The following is a 15,892-nucleotide window of genomic DNA, read 5'->3' on the forward strand; positions in this document are numbered from 1 at the left end:
AGCCAAAACAATCTTGAAAATGAAGCACATAATTGGACGATTTACACTACCAGATTTCAAAACTTACTGCAAAGCTACTATGTAATCAAGGGAGTGTGGTATTAGCTTAAGAACAGAGATAGAGGTCAATGGAACAGAAGAGAAAGTTCAGAAATAACCCCTTATATTAATGATCAATTGATTTTGGACAGTTTCCACGGCAATTCAATAGGGACAAGAATGATCTTTTCAGCGGTTGGGACAATTGGATATCCATATGCAGAAAATAAACTTTGACCTTTACCTCACACCAGACGCTAAAATTAACTCAAAATGGATTATTTGACCTTCATGGAAGAACTGTATAAAACTTACAGAAGAAAAAATAATAGCAAGTTTTGGTGATCTTGGAAAAGGAAAAGGCTAAGAATATGTCTGAATAGCTCAGGATAGCTATGACAACAGAAGCACAATCTGTAAAAAAAAAATCTGATAAACTGACTTCATCAAAACTCAAAACTTTTACATTTCAAAAGACACCATTAAGAGAATTAAAAGACAAACAATGGACTTGGGAGAAATAACTGCAGGTCATATTTCTAATAAAGGACTTATATTCAGAATATATGAAGAACTCTTACAACAGTAATAACAAGACCAACACTCAATTTTTAAATGGGCAAAAGACTTGAATAGACATTTCCTCAAAAGAGATATACAAATGGCTATTAAGTACATGCTCGATATTACTAGTCATTAGGAAAATGCAAGTTAAAACTCCACCCACACACCCTTAAAGTGAAACCTGCCTGTCACCCCCTTCACCAGTGATGTGTTGGCAAATATTAACAATTGACTCTCAGTCGGGAACACAGCCTTGTCCAGTAACATTTGCCAGGTGTTTCCTTGGTGTAAATACTCCCACCATGGCTGATATCTAGCCACCCATGTGTGGTCTGAAGGTGGCATCGGGGAAAGATGTTTACAGTTGGCTCCTGAATCAGGGTGAGCTGCAGGGCAACCAGTGCTCCCAACACACCAGAGCTGCCACCACCAGCCTCGCTGTTCAGAGGAAGGGCCAACTGGTCTACCTGCCCAACCACGGGGAAACCATGTCAGCTGCCTAGAAAATTCTACACATCCCTTCATGCTTTAAAGGGACAAATAAAGAAGGCTCACCAAACATAGGAGAAATCCAGCAACTTAAAAGAGACGGGCCCTGGATGAATGAACAAGACCTGGAGGAGAGCTGAGATGACTTAGGGTCAAGAAGGGGATTTTCTGTTCCAAAATTTCAGTTTGGATCCTCAGAGAGATTCAAGGAGATATTCCATCTTAAATTAAGAAAGAGCTCTTAGAAATTAAAAATGTTTTTCACGAAATTAAAATTCAAGTCATGAAAAAGTTTTTGAATCTCCTATAATGCTGAGACAATGTGACATAAAAGAAAAGAGAAAGAAACAGCTTTTGAGAAAAGAAGAACCAAGGAAATTATTTAAGACCTGACAGAAGAAAATTTCCCAGAGCTCAAGATGCCTCCCAATTACAAAGACTCAGGAAAATGAATGATTGAAAAAAAACCCCACATCTATCTACATTCCCATGAGAACAGTGAAAATAAAATTAACTAATTGCTTATGAGCAAATCAGACATCAAAAGTATATGTTTATTCACAGTAAATTCCCAAGACTCCATTATCTATATTATTTTAAATTTGTAGTAATTCACTAAAGCAGGTGATTAGATAAATGCATGTCATTAGACAAATTCTGTGGTTTGTGTAATTAAACATGAAGTGAATAAATGGGACATTTGTGTCTGTATTTCTTCTATCAGATGATAAATACATTGTAATATTATTGGCACAGAAATCAATACTGCATAAGGCATAACCATTTTTATGTCTGGCAATTTGAGATCATTTCTGAAAGCAACTACTAATGAAGTTTTTTTTAAATTAAAAAATAAGAGCAGTAAAGAGAGTGCACTGGAAATTACAAGGGATCTCTGTGTCCCTTTTATTTTGATGTATGTCCCAGGGATTTCATATTAATTAATTGGAAATTTTTCCAAAATACATTTTTCTAACTTTTTGAAGCAGTGACATTCCAGATAATGAAAAGCTTCCAGCATCTACTGCTGATCTAGGTGGATAATGTTTACAATTCCTTGTATCACTGTCATGCGAAACTCTTTGTAGTTTCTTGGTGCCTAAGAAGGTCAACTGTATTTGAGAATGACAAATACAGTCTTTAATTATGTTTGCTGGTCTCTCAACATAATGGAGGTGAAGAATTATTTGATGGCTTTTATTTCTTACCTCCCTCAAAAGTGATACAATTTTTAATATCAGAAATGGTTTTTTGGTTGGTTTTATTCTTAACTTGAAGTAAAACAGTGGTGTGCCCCTTGGGTGATGACAGAGCTTAAACTGTTCAGTACCTCCTAAGATGGGGACCCCCTGTTTTCTCTCTTTGCTGGTCCACCTGAGAGTACCAGGTTTGGGTCATGCATCCTTGTTTTCCGCAGCTCTGCTCACATCCCTATTTCCCATAACTTTTGGTTCAGTGGCTGGTAAACCAGGCCGTGTTGTGTGGGTGAAAGAGGAACCACAACTCAGGGGCACCTCGGCTGCTTCACCCACTTTCGTGTGTAGGGTGTGGCCCATGTGATCGAAGTTCCTAAATACTGGGAAGAGACTCATGCATCTGACAATTTCTTCTCGTCTCTCAGTTTCATAACTAGACTTTATTTTGTTTAAATAAGTGACTCCCCCCTACCTTCTGTTAATATGCAGATAGTCTAAGAAAAAATAACACTTTAAGGCTTGTTTGGCATTTACTTCATCGTGAGTTATCAGACTCCTTCCTGAGAGTAGATTTTGATGGAGGGAGAGAATGTGAAGACTTTGACAAGTAAGGAACAGGAGGCATTTGTGGATGGAAAACAACTCAGAAAGCTCAGGCTATTCACAGGGAATCAACATTTCATAGATGATCCTAAAATAGATGTTTTGTTCAAAGTATAATGATCTGTCCATTCTTTATCCTTCATCTGTAAATTGCGACACTGCCTTCTCCATCCCCATGACCTCTTCTCCCCACAGCTTCCACCTCCCCGAACCCCCGCCCCAGTAAAGACATAACCCAGCAGTAACTCTGCTAACACCAATGACACACTCTCAGTACACTTTGGGGAACTCTAAAGAAAATAGGTTGAAGAAATATTTCAAGTGCTTCCACTAATACTAAAATATAGTAAACATGTTAATATTTATATGTAAATACATAAACATGTAAAGATATGTTAAAATATTAAAAATAAGTAGCATCACTTCACATCCACCAGGATGACTCTAATCGAAAAGACATAATAAGTTTTCGTGACAATGTGGAGAAATTGATACACTGCTGATAGGAGTGGAAAATGGTGCAGCTGTTTTGGAAAAGTTTGGCATTTCCTCAAATGATTATATATAGAGTTACTACATGACCAAGCAATTCCACTCTGAGGTATATACAAAAAGGAAAGAAAAAGAAATGGAAGGAAGGAAGGAAGGAAAGAAAGAAAAAGAAAAACATGTTCACACAAAAACTTGTACACAAATGTTCATAGCAGCATTATTCATAATTGCAAAAAAGTGGAAAGAATCCAAATGTGCATCAGATGATGAATGGATAAACAAATTGTGGTTTATCCATATGATGGAATATTATTCAGCCTTTAAAAAGGAAGAGAGTTCTGACACATGCTACAGTGTGAATGAACTTTGTAAACATTATGCTAAATGAACCAAGTCAGGCACAAAGGACATATTGTGTGATTCCAACTGTAAGAAATGTCCAGATTAAACAAATTGATAGAAATGGAAGGCGAGTAGTGGTCACCTAGGACTGTGGGAGGAGGGGGACTGCTAATGGATCTGGAGGTTCTATTCAGGATGTTAGAAATCTTCTAAAATTGATGGCAATGATGGCTGTCCAACTTTGTCAATATATTAAAAACTATTGAATTGTACACTTTAAATGGATGAATTATATGGTATGTGAATTATATCTCAATAAAGCTGTTACAGAGAGAGAGTAATATGACCTCCTGGGACAGAATCTCTCCATACACCATGTTGAAGAATTTGGAAAATTTAATTCCTTCTGGATCCCAGCCTCACCCCACCCCCACCATCGCCCCTCCAGTACCCCCAAGATCCAGAGAATCCTGTTAATCCAGGTGGTATTTAACTCCTACCTTCAAAAACTTGGACTGCTGATATTATGACCTTCATCTTGCAAGGTTTTTCTTTAAAAAAAAAAAAATTCTTGGGGGGTAGGTGCCAAGATGGCAGAGTAGAGAGACTCACAGCTCGCCCTTTCCCACAAATACACCAAGAGTTACATCTACAAACCCACTGAATCAGCACAGCACACCTACTGAACTCTGGCAGAGTGTCTCTCGCTTCAAAATACAGTAGGATTCTCACAAAATCTGATAAACAAGTTCATAATGTATAGCACAGGGAACTATATTCAATATCTTGTAATAACTTACAGTGAAAAAGAATATGAAAATGAATATATGTATGTTCATGTATGACTGAAGCATTATGCTGTACACCAGAAACTGACACATTGTAAACTGACTATACTTCAATAAAAATGTATCTTAAAAAATTCTTAGAGTGGGTACATCTTATGAACTATTTACATATACACACACATCTATACTCACACACATGTATTTTTTAACATGGTAAGAAATTGATTCACCTCATTGTAAGAGTGAGCACTTTGGTTACATAACAAATATTTGTTGAGCACTTACTAAGTGCCAGACATCGTACTTGTAGCTAGGGACACAAGAGAAAACAAGAAAACATGAGTATTTGTGATAATGATTCAGATCACAAGTAATTACCTTCTGGCAGTGATAAGAATCTGTCCCTCTCAGTAAACCTAATACCATAATTCGGCTTTTACTTTGGAACCTTTGTGAAGAAAATGAACCTCTTTGTAGAGGGGCAAATCTTCCATCTGATAAGAGAAAAAAATGAGACCCAGCAAGGGAAGGTGACTCACCCAAGGTCACACAGGGTAACACCATTGGACCAACAACCCTCTCAAATCCACCATCAGGCTGTTGAATCCACATGAATGTATGGCTCCCTGACCCACAGAAGAGGCTCATAAAACATTCTGTTGTTGTCATTGGCTTTTCTTTCTAATTAATATCAGGAACAGCCTGAGTCCACTAGGACTTGCCAAAAGCTCGTGTTTCCCCAGCTCCTCCCCACTCTCTCCAGGCTGTGCCCTCACAACCAAGACCCCACACCCTGAATTGTGGGCCCATCAATCCCGTGTTTTAAGAAAGAGTTTGATCAGATATAAATACATCTGGCTAAAGCCATTTAGGGACTTTCTAAAGGGAGGCACTTTGAAGAAGTGACCTTGACACAGCATAAATCTGTGTGCCATCTAATGTGCGGGGCCCCTCATAGACCCTGCTTGGTTCTTCTCCAATGCCTTTTTTTGAAGTTGTACCTGATTTTATTACAATTTTCATTCAAATCCAATGGGGAATGGAATGATCCTACTTTTGTTTCTTGGCCAGGAATCGCTTGATCCTGAAAGTCTTGTGAGAAAACACCAGAAGAAGCAAATTCAACCTTGGGGAAGAGAGAAGATGGTAAGTTTTATGTTACATATATTTTATCATGATTTTAAGAAAAGACAATAGAAATGTGCCTTCATTTCCCTTTTTAATATTCCTTTCAGTGTTAGCAGAGCACAAAACCCCTCCTCAAGTCAGACAAGGAAACAGAAAAATATATGAAGCTCATTGCTGTATTGTTATTTTTGTTTTTGTTATTCTTAAAGAAAAGAAGTGTAGAATCCTCTAGAAATGCTTTCCACCCTCACCCTCCAGGTAAAGCCGCAGGTACACGCATGAGCACACATAAAACCGACCAACCCCCCACCTGCTTTTCTCCCCTGCACAGAAGTAGCACATTCCTACCACAGTGCTTTCCAAAGCCAGATTCTGAGCAGCAGCATCAACCTCACCTTAGAACTTGTTAGAAATGCAAATTCTCGGGACCCACCCTGACCTACTGAGTCAGCAAATCCCGGTGAGGCCGCGACCCTGAATTTCGTATGTCCAACAGTTGGCTCAGTGATGCACGTTCACGCTGGAGCGTGCCCGGCCCAGGCCCCCGCTGTCACCCAAGCTGTGCCTCTGGCCGTCCTCCGAGGGCCAGGGCGGGATAGCTGAGTCCAGGTGCGGCTGCCACGGACAGGTGCCCCCCTGCTGAAGCTTCAAGGGGCGCTGACCTCTGCCCCCTGCTGTTCCACCAACTCCAAGGGTGGAGCCCGGCCGCCCCGCCTGCACACCTCCAGCTGCACAGGTGGCAGGGCAGGGCCTGGAAACCGAGTCATAGGAAGCAACACCTTAGCAAGAAGTCTTCCCATCTGAACTTAATCGCCAGTTGCAGGGAGCTCTCGGAGCAGCCACCATGGGTAGGCGCGCGGGGCCGGGCTAGGGTCACGGGAGCAGAGGGGAGCCGGGCGTAAAGGCGGTGCGGTCAGAGGGCGCTGCAGAGGGGGCGCCGCGGGGGCCGGGCCGGCCTGCCACGCGGGTCCCCGCGGTCGCCGGCGGCTCGTGGACCTGGGCGCGGAGCGTGGGGGTTGGGGGGGGATGCACGGGCTGGCACCGCGGGCTGGCGCCAGGGTGCGCGGCAGGGACACATCGCCACGACGGGAAGCGAACTGGGGGTCTGCGGAGCGGGGCTCACAGGCTCCGCGGAAATTTGCAGCGCGGGTGGTCTCCGCGCCCGGCCCCGCCCCCAAGCGCCCAGACTCCGGTTGTAAGAATGAACGGAACGCGGTAACTTTGACCTGCCCACCTGTTGGGAATCCTTGGTTCTCTGTGTTCCCACCCTGTTGGCTGAGCGTTGGCTTGAAGCTGGACTGAGTCGTGCTGGTGATGGCAGGGCCGGCAGAGCCTCCATCCCTCTGGTGGGTGCTCAGGGGCTGTCTTAGCCCTTCTCTAGACTCTGGCTGGCCAGATGACCTCAGAGCTGCAGAGGGAGCCCTGGTCCAAGAGAAAGTGGGGCTGGCCCGTCGTGGCACTTCCTAACGTTCTGCCACTGTCCTCAAGCTTCAATAAAGGCACAGGAGTGTAGCGGGTCCTCCACAGGCATGAAGGGTCAGCAAAACATCTAGAAAACAACTTAAACCTGCCTGCTTCAGAATAAACAGCTCTAGAAAGACCACAGAAGCAAAGAGCAGAGCTGCAAGAGACCAGTGGTCAGCCCAGCTTTTTTCTCCCTCAAGGATGGGAGAGAGGAGTCAGTGACACCCCCCCCCCCACCTCCAACCGAAACTGTGCCATGGATGGGCCCTGGCTGTCACAATGTGGCCACATGGTGGAGAGAACCAGGTCTGACTTTGGCCCGCCTGCACTTGTATTCCTGTTCTGCCACTTGCTACCTCCCTACTCTTGCATCAGTGAGTTAACGCATTGTGGCCCTCGACTTCAACCACTAGGCAGAAGTGTCCTTACCTGACTTCAGTGGTTGCCCTGAGGTGTGTCAGAGCTCAGCTCCTGGTGTGCACAGTCACCTGGCTCTCAGTTAACTGTGCCACACTAAGTTGTGGATCTGAAGAAGCAGTACTGAGTGGGTCACACTTGGGACTTTCAGTGGTGGCTAACCGCTCATCCCAGAAAGATACTGCAGCTCACCTCTCCGGTGCAGGCTGTCAGTAGTGTGTGCTCAGCTTCGTGGGCAGACCCACTCCTGGGCTGGAGTTTAGTGTCCTGCCTCAAAGACCATTTGCTTGTCACTCTGTGTAGCTTTCTAGGAGGTGCTCTGAAGGATTCATTTTGATTTTCAGATACCAAATACCTGAATATTTTCTGGACCAAGTTAGAACTTCCCTAACACAGTTCCAATCAGGGTAGCTATCTGCAGCCTGATTATGGGTGAATGAGCACAAAGTTAGCTTTTGAAATGTAGCCCCCAGTGAACTGGCTTTCTGCTTTACAGATTGGCCCTTAAGGGTTTTGGGGGGGGTGTTTTTTTTTTCAACTGAGATTGGCAGATAATGTGAGTAGCCCCAAAAAGTTTATATTCAGACACCAGTTTTATGTGTACTCCAGTCCTAAATTTTCAATATCTGGATTTAGTTAGTAAGTGAAACAAATAATTAGGAAATGTCTCTCAATAAGAAAGCAGCAGTAACTTCCCTTCTTGAGAGCAGATCTTTGTTACTTAGATGATGCCAAGATTGTCTCAGAGCCCCTCAGTGACTGGAAGGGGCATGCTTGGAACCCTTGGTGAATCCAGCAGGAGGGAAAGAAGCAAGAATTCTTAGAGAAACATTTGCCTTGAGCTGTCATCCTCCCACTGGGGAACTGCAACAGATTTTTCTAGAGGTTCTTTACTCACACTGGCAGGGCAGAAGTTATGACTAAATAGGAAAGTGAGGGGTGCGATGATGAGGACCATACCATTCAGGCTTGTTTTAGACTAAGTAACATTAGCGGCAAAAATCCAGAAGAATAAACTGGATTAGAAAATTATTCGGGGTGTGAGAATGCATCGCTAAACCTGGCTGCAGCGTCTGGTTAGAATCACACCTGCAAACCCTTCCCTCTAATGAGGGGTCAGCAAACCTTTCTGCAAAAGGCCAAATGGTTGATATTTTTGGCTCTTGGAGGCCACACCTTCTCTGTGGCAACTATTCAACTTTGCCCTTGTAACTTGAAATATGAAGCAAACGCGTGAATCTGTATTGCAATAAAACTTTATGGGCATGGAAATGTTAATTTTATATAATTTTCAGGGGTCCCAAAATAGTCTTTAGAAGTTGTTTTTCAATCATTTAAAAATGTGGAGACCATCCTTGGCTTGTAAGCTGTACAAAATCGGGCTGTGGGCTGGATTCGGCGCATGAGCCGTAGCTGCTGATCGTTGCTTTAAAGTGTGTGTGTTGATCAGGGCCGGGGTGCAGAGGAGCTCCGCTCCCAACCTGCCTTGTGGAATTAGGTCCCGAATGGCAGCGAGCCGCAGGGAATTGGAGGGCTGGGATGCTCTTGCTTAAGATTTCAAATATTTGGTCTCTTTCCTGTTATGCACCCTACTCCCTCCCTGGTCCAGAGCTCAGCAAAGATCTATGCTAAAGTTGTTGTTCTCACATATTCCTTCCCTCCCTTTGGTCCTGGAAAACCCTGATCTGTCCCTTAGCTCATATTTGACCCTGGAGGTTGAGGAAGCTTCAGGTTCTAGAAGCAAGCTCCTGCCTCCCTCTGCCAGGGCCCCCGGGCTGACTTGAGAGGTTCATTCAATTAGTGAAGGATGCTTTATTATATTCCTGCCCGCCTCCTCACGACTCGTCAGCTCCCTGCAGACCTTTATGCAATTCAAGAGAGATTTTCAAGTCTATTTCCTGCCTGAGTGAAAAAGGAGGGACTGGCCTTGAAGGTACCTCAAACCTGGCCATTTAAAAGTCCTCCCACATTCTCTCCTCTTTCTAGAAGCTCTTGGGGTACACTTATGAACAGAACCAAAGAACCAGGGAGGCTGACATTCCTTCTGTAGGCTGTAAGTGTAGGGGAACTACAAGAAGGAAGAAACTTCTTCCTTCCAGACGGCAAGAAGAGAGAGCTGCTTTCACTGGGTTCTTTCAGGCTGGCATGACTCGGAATCAGTGGTTTTCAGACTTCAGTGTGCATCGGGATCTCCTGAGCGAGGGCTTATTCTTAAAAGGCTGCCAGGCTGCAGCCCTAGAATCTGCCTCAGAGTTCTGGAATGGGGCTCAAGGATTTGCACTCACAAGTTCCCAGGCGTTGCGACTGCTGCTGTCTGTCCAGGGATCACACTTTGAGAACCACTGCCCTGAGTGACCCTGAATGACAACTTTCTTCTTCTTGACCCTCACGCATGTCCAAGTGTTGCTACTGTGCCCCCACAATGAGATCATGGCAAGAAGCTCTGGTGCAGTCTGACCCCTGGATGGTCCATGATGGCCAAGTTTGGGGTAAATTAGTAGCTTAGAAGCTAGAATTTGAAAATTAGTTGCAACGTCTTAGGAAAGGGGGTGATGATGGATGTGGTCCTAAATCATGTATTTTTGCAAGTTTTTTTGTGTTTTGTTTTGTTTTGTTTTACCACATGAGGGTATAAAACAGTCCATCATTGAAGAAACTCATATCCTCAGAAGCAGGAACACAGGCCCATAAACATTTTTCCACATTGAGTTAAAGTTGAGGTGAATAAAGTATTGGGAGACCAGTGAAAACAGTAGCTAATAACAGTGTCTTGTCAAAGCCGGGGGATTTGCCATCTGAATGGTAAATTTTGACATAGCCCTTCCCACCTCTACAAAATGTCCTGAGTGGCATTATTCCATTTTTGGCTTACTTGGATTTTTGATTAATAATTTTTCCTGCTGCCCTTTGAGTTACTGAAAGATTGCCAACAGACAGGGACTATTCAGGCAGCTGGTGGAGCTGCCAGTCTGGTTCTCTAGGAAGCTGTCTGTTCTCCAGGGTCGAGCTGCTAACGACCGAGGATGAATGGAACAATGGGCTGTGGACTCCCCAGCCCACTTTGTTCCCACTTCCCTGGGTGTGGGCAACTGTTAGACACAATTGCATCTTGATTCCATCCCTGGCAGGAGAGAGAGGAGGTAGGTGTCCCAGGTGAGATGATAAGGAAGTAAAAACAAGGGTGGAATCTGAGAGACATTCCACGTTCCTCCAGGATGATGGTGAAAGAATAAGGGTAGTATTATCAGGAGATGGGTGAGAACTCTTGACTCATAACTCTGGGATAGCAACATAAAGAACCAGAGAATCACTGTCTTGTAACTTTGCCCTGGGTTTCAGAGGTCAGAAATATGTCACTGAGGAAACAGCACAAGTGGGGTCAGCTTATGGGGTTGACGTGAATGGGGCTGTGAGATGGGCCAGGCCCTGCCTCTGCTGCCGCCGAGATTCGGTCCAGAATTACAGGCCGGTCTTAGCAGGTAGAAGGGGCCACAGCCAAGGGAAAGGGATAGGATCTTCCACAGACTCTACTAAAGGAGGAATGTCAAGTTCCTCTGAGATTGGAGACCAGCCATGGCTTCTCACTGGGAAGCTGACAGAAGCCTCTTATTAGACAGATTCCGAGGCATTAGGTGGAGATGGATGAAACTGAACAGGTGCACATGAGGAAAACTTGGTTCGAGGATCAGGCTCAAGACTAGAAAATTCATGAAACGTAAGAAGACCTATTAAAAGTTCTCAAACGGAGCATTTAAAATGTCTACCATCTGTATAGTTTTATTGTAAGCTCTATTAGGACGTATCAGGCAGTACATCTGAGATATTCTTGGATTAACAAACATTTTTCTCATTTAGTCAAAACACATATGCACTCTCACATAATATATTTGTTTCCTGGGGCTGGTATGACAAAAGTATCACAAACTGAGGTGTTTAAAACAACAGAAACTTATTCTCTCACAGTTATGGAGGCTGGAAGTCCAAAATCCAAGTGTTAGCAGGGCTGTGCTCTCTGAAGGCTTTAGGGGAGAGTCTGTTCTATATTCTTCTCTTAGCTTCTGGTGTTGCCAGTGAGCCTTGGCATGCATTGGCTTGTAGACACATCGCTCCAGTCTCTGCCTCCATCATCACATGGCCATCAACTCCCCTCTGTGCCTGTCTGTCTTCATGTGGCTGTCTTCTTATCAGGACACCAGTCAGAACTAAGCACCCACCCTACTCCAGTGTGACTTCATCTTCACTCATTACATCTGCAATGAACGACCCCATTTCCAAATAAGGTTGCATCCTGAGACTCTGAGACAAGGACAGTAATTTTGGGGGGACACTTCAACACAGTAACATGGTTATAGAAAATATTCTCTCTGAAATATGTGTATCGTTTATCCATAACTTTAGCTTGGAAATATTCTTAGTGTGCAAAGATGACTCCATTGTGGCCGACATCCTCAGCTTAGGTGCTACGTTTAGTCACTAGTGTCTTCCCCCAGCAACACAGATGGATTTTCTGGTCGTAGCTCTAATCGGTTCTAAACAGCAATCTATTTAATAACAGAAGCAGTATGTAAACGCATCCCCCATTTATAATATTAGATGAATCAGAAATGTTCACAATGATGTCATAGACATGGGTAATTTACCCCAAAGTAATTTTTAAAATAGGGTTCATACTCTGTTTATACTGTATTATGGATCTGTGGATAAAGTTTCCAGGCAATCTTTAACAACGAATAGTGTTTAATTTTTTGTTTATTTTTTTTATAGCTGCCTCATCTATGTGTGTTCATTCTAAAATTATAAAGACTGGAAAAAAATAAGTCACGTAACACTTCTGTGGAGAGTTGTTAGGTAATATCTGACAAATTTCAAAACACACATAATATTTTACCAGCATTTTACTCCTAGAAATTTCTTATAGATATTCCCATATATTTTCGTGATACAGCCTATCAACAGAGGAACACAGCTACGTTCTGCACATACTTTTGCAGCCTGATCAGAAAACAACGCTTCTAGTCATGATTTAGCATCTAAGAGTAAAAAAACATTTCTGTCTAAAAGTTGTGGTCTCTAACTTAATTGCCTCTAAACAAACTCCCCAAAAGACCAGGAGATTGTTTTTTTGTTGTTGTTTTGTTTTCTAATTTAGTAACACTTATGTGCCTTTGGCATTGTTTTATTTTATTTTTTTTAAGTCCATGATTTTAGACAGTCATAGGTAGAAGACTTTTTAAAAGGTAGTAGGCTATCTGTAACCAAAAGCTGTAGGCTGTGCATTACAAATGCTCTCTGACTGTTAGGCGTTTAATTGCGTCAGCCCTGAATTCACATATTGAAGTCCTAACCCCCAGGGCCTCAGAATGTGACCTGATGTGGAAATAGAGTCATTATAGATGGAATCAGTTCAGATGAGGTCAGGCTGGAGGAGATGGGCCCCTAATGCAATATGACTGGTGTCCTTATGGGAAGGGGAGATTTAGGCCCAGGCATGCACACAGGGAGAAGACCATGTGACGATAAAGGCAGAGATCAGGTGATGCTTCTACAAGTCAAGGAATGCCAGAGGTGGCCAGCAAGCAACCAGAAGCTGGGGGAGAAGCCCGGAACAGATTCTCCCTCCCAGCCCCAGAAGGAATCAGCTCTGCCCACACCTTGATCTTGGACCTCTAGCCTCTAGAACTGCAAGACGAAAAGTTTCCATTGTTTTAAGCCGCTCTGCTCATGGTACATTGTTAAGGCAGCCCCAGAAAACGAATGTGCTGACCAAGGGCTGCTCCCCACAGCCCTGACTAGTGGACGCCCTGCTGAGGGAGGGAGAGGATGGCTTTCAGAAAGATGAAGGCCCGGCTGCTGGGTGGTTACAGATGCAACAAGGCAGCTCACTGCTCACACAGGCAGTGGAGGAAGACTAGCCAAATGAGCCAGCTGCCGGCCTCCCCGTCCCCACTAAAGGGCGACCCAGAAACGACAAGGGCTGATGACGGCCACACACATCCTGAGATACCTGGTGGCTGAGGAGCCAGGGGCAGATGCAGCCTAATGGTTTCACATCCCGCATCTAGGCCCCTTGCCTGGACAGCTGGGCTCGCGCCTTCGCCTTCGTGGCCTGCGTGGATACAAGGTCGCCAGCGCCCCAGGCTGAGCTGCTCCCCGCCCCCACATCATGCCAGAGTCGCTTCATAAAACCTGTACTGTCCCATTAGCGCTGGCTTCCCCCTATTTCTAAGGTAGCCCCTTGGTACTAGGGTTGGGTTGACGTTTCTAGTTCTCAAAGGCCTGATATCTCATCTGCTTTTAGCAGCGGTGCAGGCAGGACATCCAGGAGCTTGATTAAAGTGACTTTAGAAAACCATACATCACTAGGTTCTACGATTATGTAGCTCTTTGTCCATGTATCAGAGGAAAAATAGATTCGGTCTTAGAGAAGAAGGTAATTGTGGAAAGGAGGCTGTTCCCATAAAAACAAGTGAAGGTGGGCAGGGCCACTGCCCAGAGCTGTGCATTCCGCAGGAGGCCCCAAGGCTGGAATGCACCTGCGCCATTTCCGAGCAGTATACACGCCCAGGACCACGTTTTCTTATAAAGCCAAGCCCCTGTCTGCTGGCAAGCCATGCCTCCCAGGGATGTATCCTGCCCAAAAGATCACAATCTTCTAAAGTGCACAAGGGTGTCCTGTGGATGAGCCAGACCCTGAGGTGGGAAATGTGTCACAACATTCAGGGAAGGAAAAAAATCCAGTCAGACAAGACACAGCCTCAAGACGAGCCACTCCAGACACAAGGGCCTTGGATTACAGGCACAGAACCTTTTCCAAAAAAAAAACCCTGACTTCTACTGAAAAAGCCCATAGAAGGAAAGAAAAGCCCTTTCACTTCTTGATCAAAGCTGATCAATTTCAGGGGGGAAAAAAAAATCAAAGCAAGTGAGTAACACCAGACACTCCGTCCCTTTCCCTGGTGCCTCCAGTCCAACTCAGGTCCAATTCATCTCCTGCTAGACTCTGTTTGAAGTGGCACATGCTTTATTTTCTCAAAAAAAAAAAAAAAAAGGATCACATGATACTTGAGGTCTGTAACATTTTCCTGAAGTCAGAACAGCTGGCTGTGTCCCACACAGTTGTAAAGATGCTCAAGAAATCTAAGCCGGGGAGGACAGTGGGGAAGCCAGGGGGCAGTGAGGTGCTAACTGCCCTAATGCTGTAGGGAGCCATGAAGGAGGCTGGAGGAAGGGAGAAGAACGAGGCCTGGCTCCACTGCTGGGGTGGAGGCTGATAGAAGTCAGAGACCTGATCTTGCAGGTAGCAGAGCCAATGAGGTTTGAGGGTAGTCCTGAGAGGCTCCATCGGGGTTCTCTCTGGTCTTTGGGTAGGGAAGGGGGAATGGGAGGGTGAGGCAAGGTGTCTGCTTGTCATTGTCATCCTCGTGAACGGAGGACAGGAACTCAGAAAGCAGGAATGGAGAGTGGAGGCTGGAATTGTGTGGCAGGAGCTGATCACCTGGAGGGGAGCATGGCTCAACGCACACGTACACAGCCCCCACTGCTCTGGAGCTGAGAATGGCTCCCAAACTCAGGGTTTGGGATATATCCCAGGGACACCTGGGCAGGCATGACATTGCACAGAGAGCCCTGGGAGTTTCTAATTTCAGTGGGTCTACATTTCTGACGAGTTTCCAAGTGCTGCTGCTGCTGCAGGTCCAGGGACCACACTTTGAGAACCACTGCGCTGGGGGATTTTTAAATGTGCCTTAACCCCTGCAGCCACTCCCATAATCACATCCTCTGCTGTTGCCCCTTTGAAAACAGCTTGATTGAAAAATCAGTGCCTGCCACTGTGGCTTGTGTTTGAGAAGCCTGACTTTGCTCTGTCCACAACTTCCTCATCCCATGGCCCAGTTCCCCAGGGTGACATCATAAGGACCTTCTGCTTTTGGTCAATGAGAGAGTAACCTTGGAGGGGACGGCCTCTTTCTTTGAGGGCCACCTCTCACCCCTGCTAGGGCTCCCCATGGAAAATTTTTGTCCATATTTTTATTTTAATTTTAATTTTAAATCAGTCCATCCCAGACGTCCAGCCACACTGCACAGATGTCTTCAGGGGAGGCAGTAAATAACAAAACTTCATTTTATTAATGTAGACTTGATCTTATTAACCAACTTGCAAAGAAGGTATTAGCATTTCTGGATGAAGGGAGGGAGATACGGTGGTTGAGTACTTTGAGCAAAGCCTCATGACTGGGAAGATTGTCTCCAAGCTGATTCCAGAGTCCCGTGTCCTTCCACGTCCTAGATGCAGGGACAGTACTGTCAGAGGAGTTCTTGCCTTAACTCAGAAACAACTTCTGCTAAGGTAGGCTAATGTATCCTAGCAGG

General features: G+C 44.7%; 1 protein-coding gene and 1 pseudogene across 3 annotated transcripts in view; one reads left to right on the forward strand and one right to left on the reverse strand.

Annotated features, from left to right (window-relative positions):
* Positions 1-15,892, forward strand: part of SLC15A1 (solute carrier family 15 member 1) — a 54,779-nt gene that overhangs the window by 4,775 nt on the left and 34,112 nt on the right. For 2 of the 3 annotated variants that reach the window (XM_032496740.1, XM_032496739.1), the window contains one exon: positions 5,585-5,659. Coding sequence is in view for 1 of the 3 variants with exons in the window: in XM_032496738.1 (XP_032352629.1) it covers positions 6,486-6,489 (4 nt within the window). In the remaining 2 variants the exon portion in view is untranslated. Of the gene's footprint in view, positions 1-5,584; positions 5,660-6,154; positions 6,490-15,892 lie in introns of those variants that run through there. The other variant, XM_032496738.1, reaches the window with a different exon arrangement.
* On the reverse strand, positions 5,466-5,921 carry LOC116668467 (annotated as a pseudogene).

This window comes from Camelus ferus, chromosome 14, assembly GCF_009834535.1.
Source record: "Camelus ferus isolate YT-003-E chromosome 14, BCGSAC_Cfer_1.0, whole genome shotgun sequence".
Taxonomy (NCBI): domain Eukaryota; kingdom Metazoa; phylum Chordata; class Mammalia; order Artiodactyla; family Camelidae; genus Camelus; species Camelus ferus.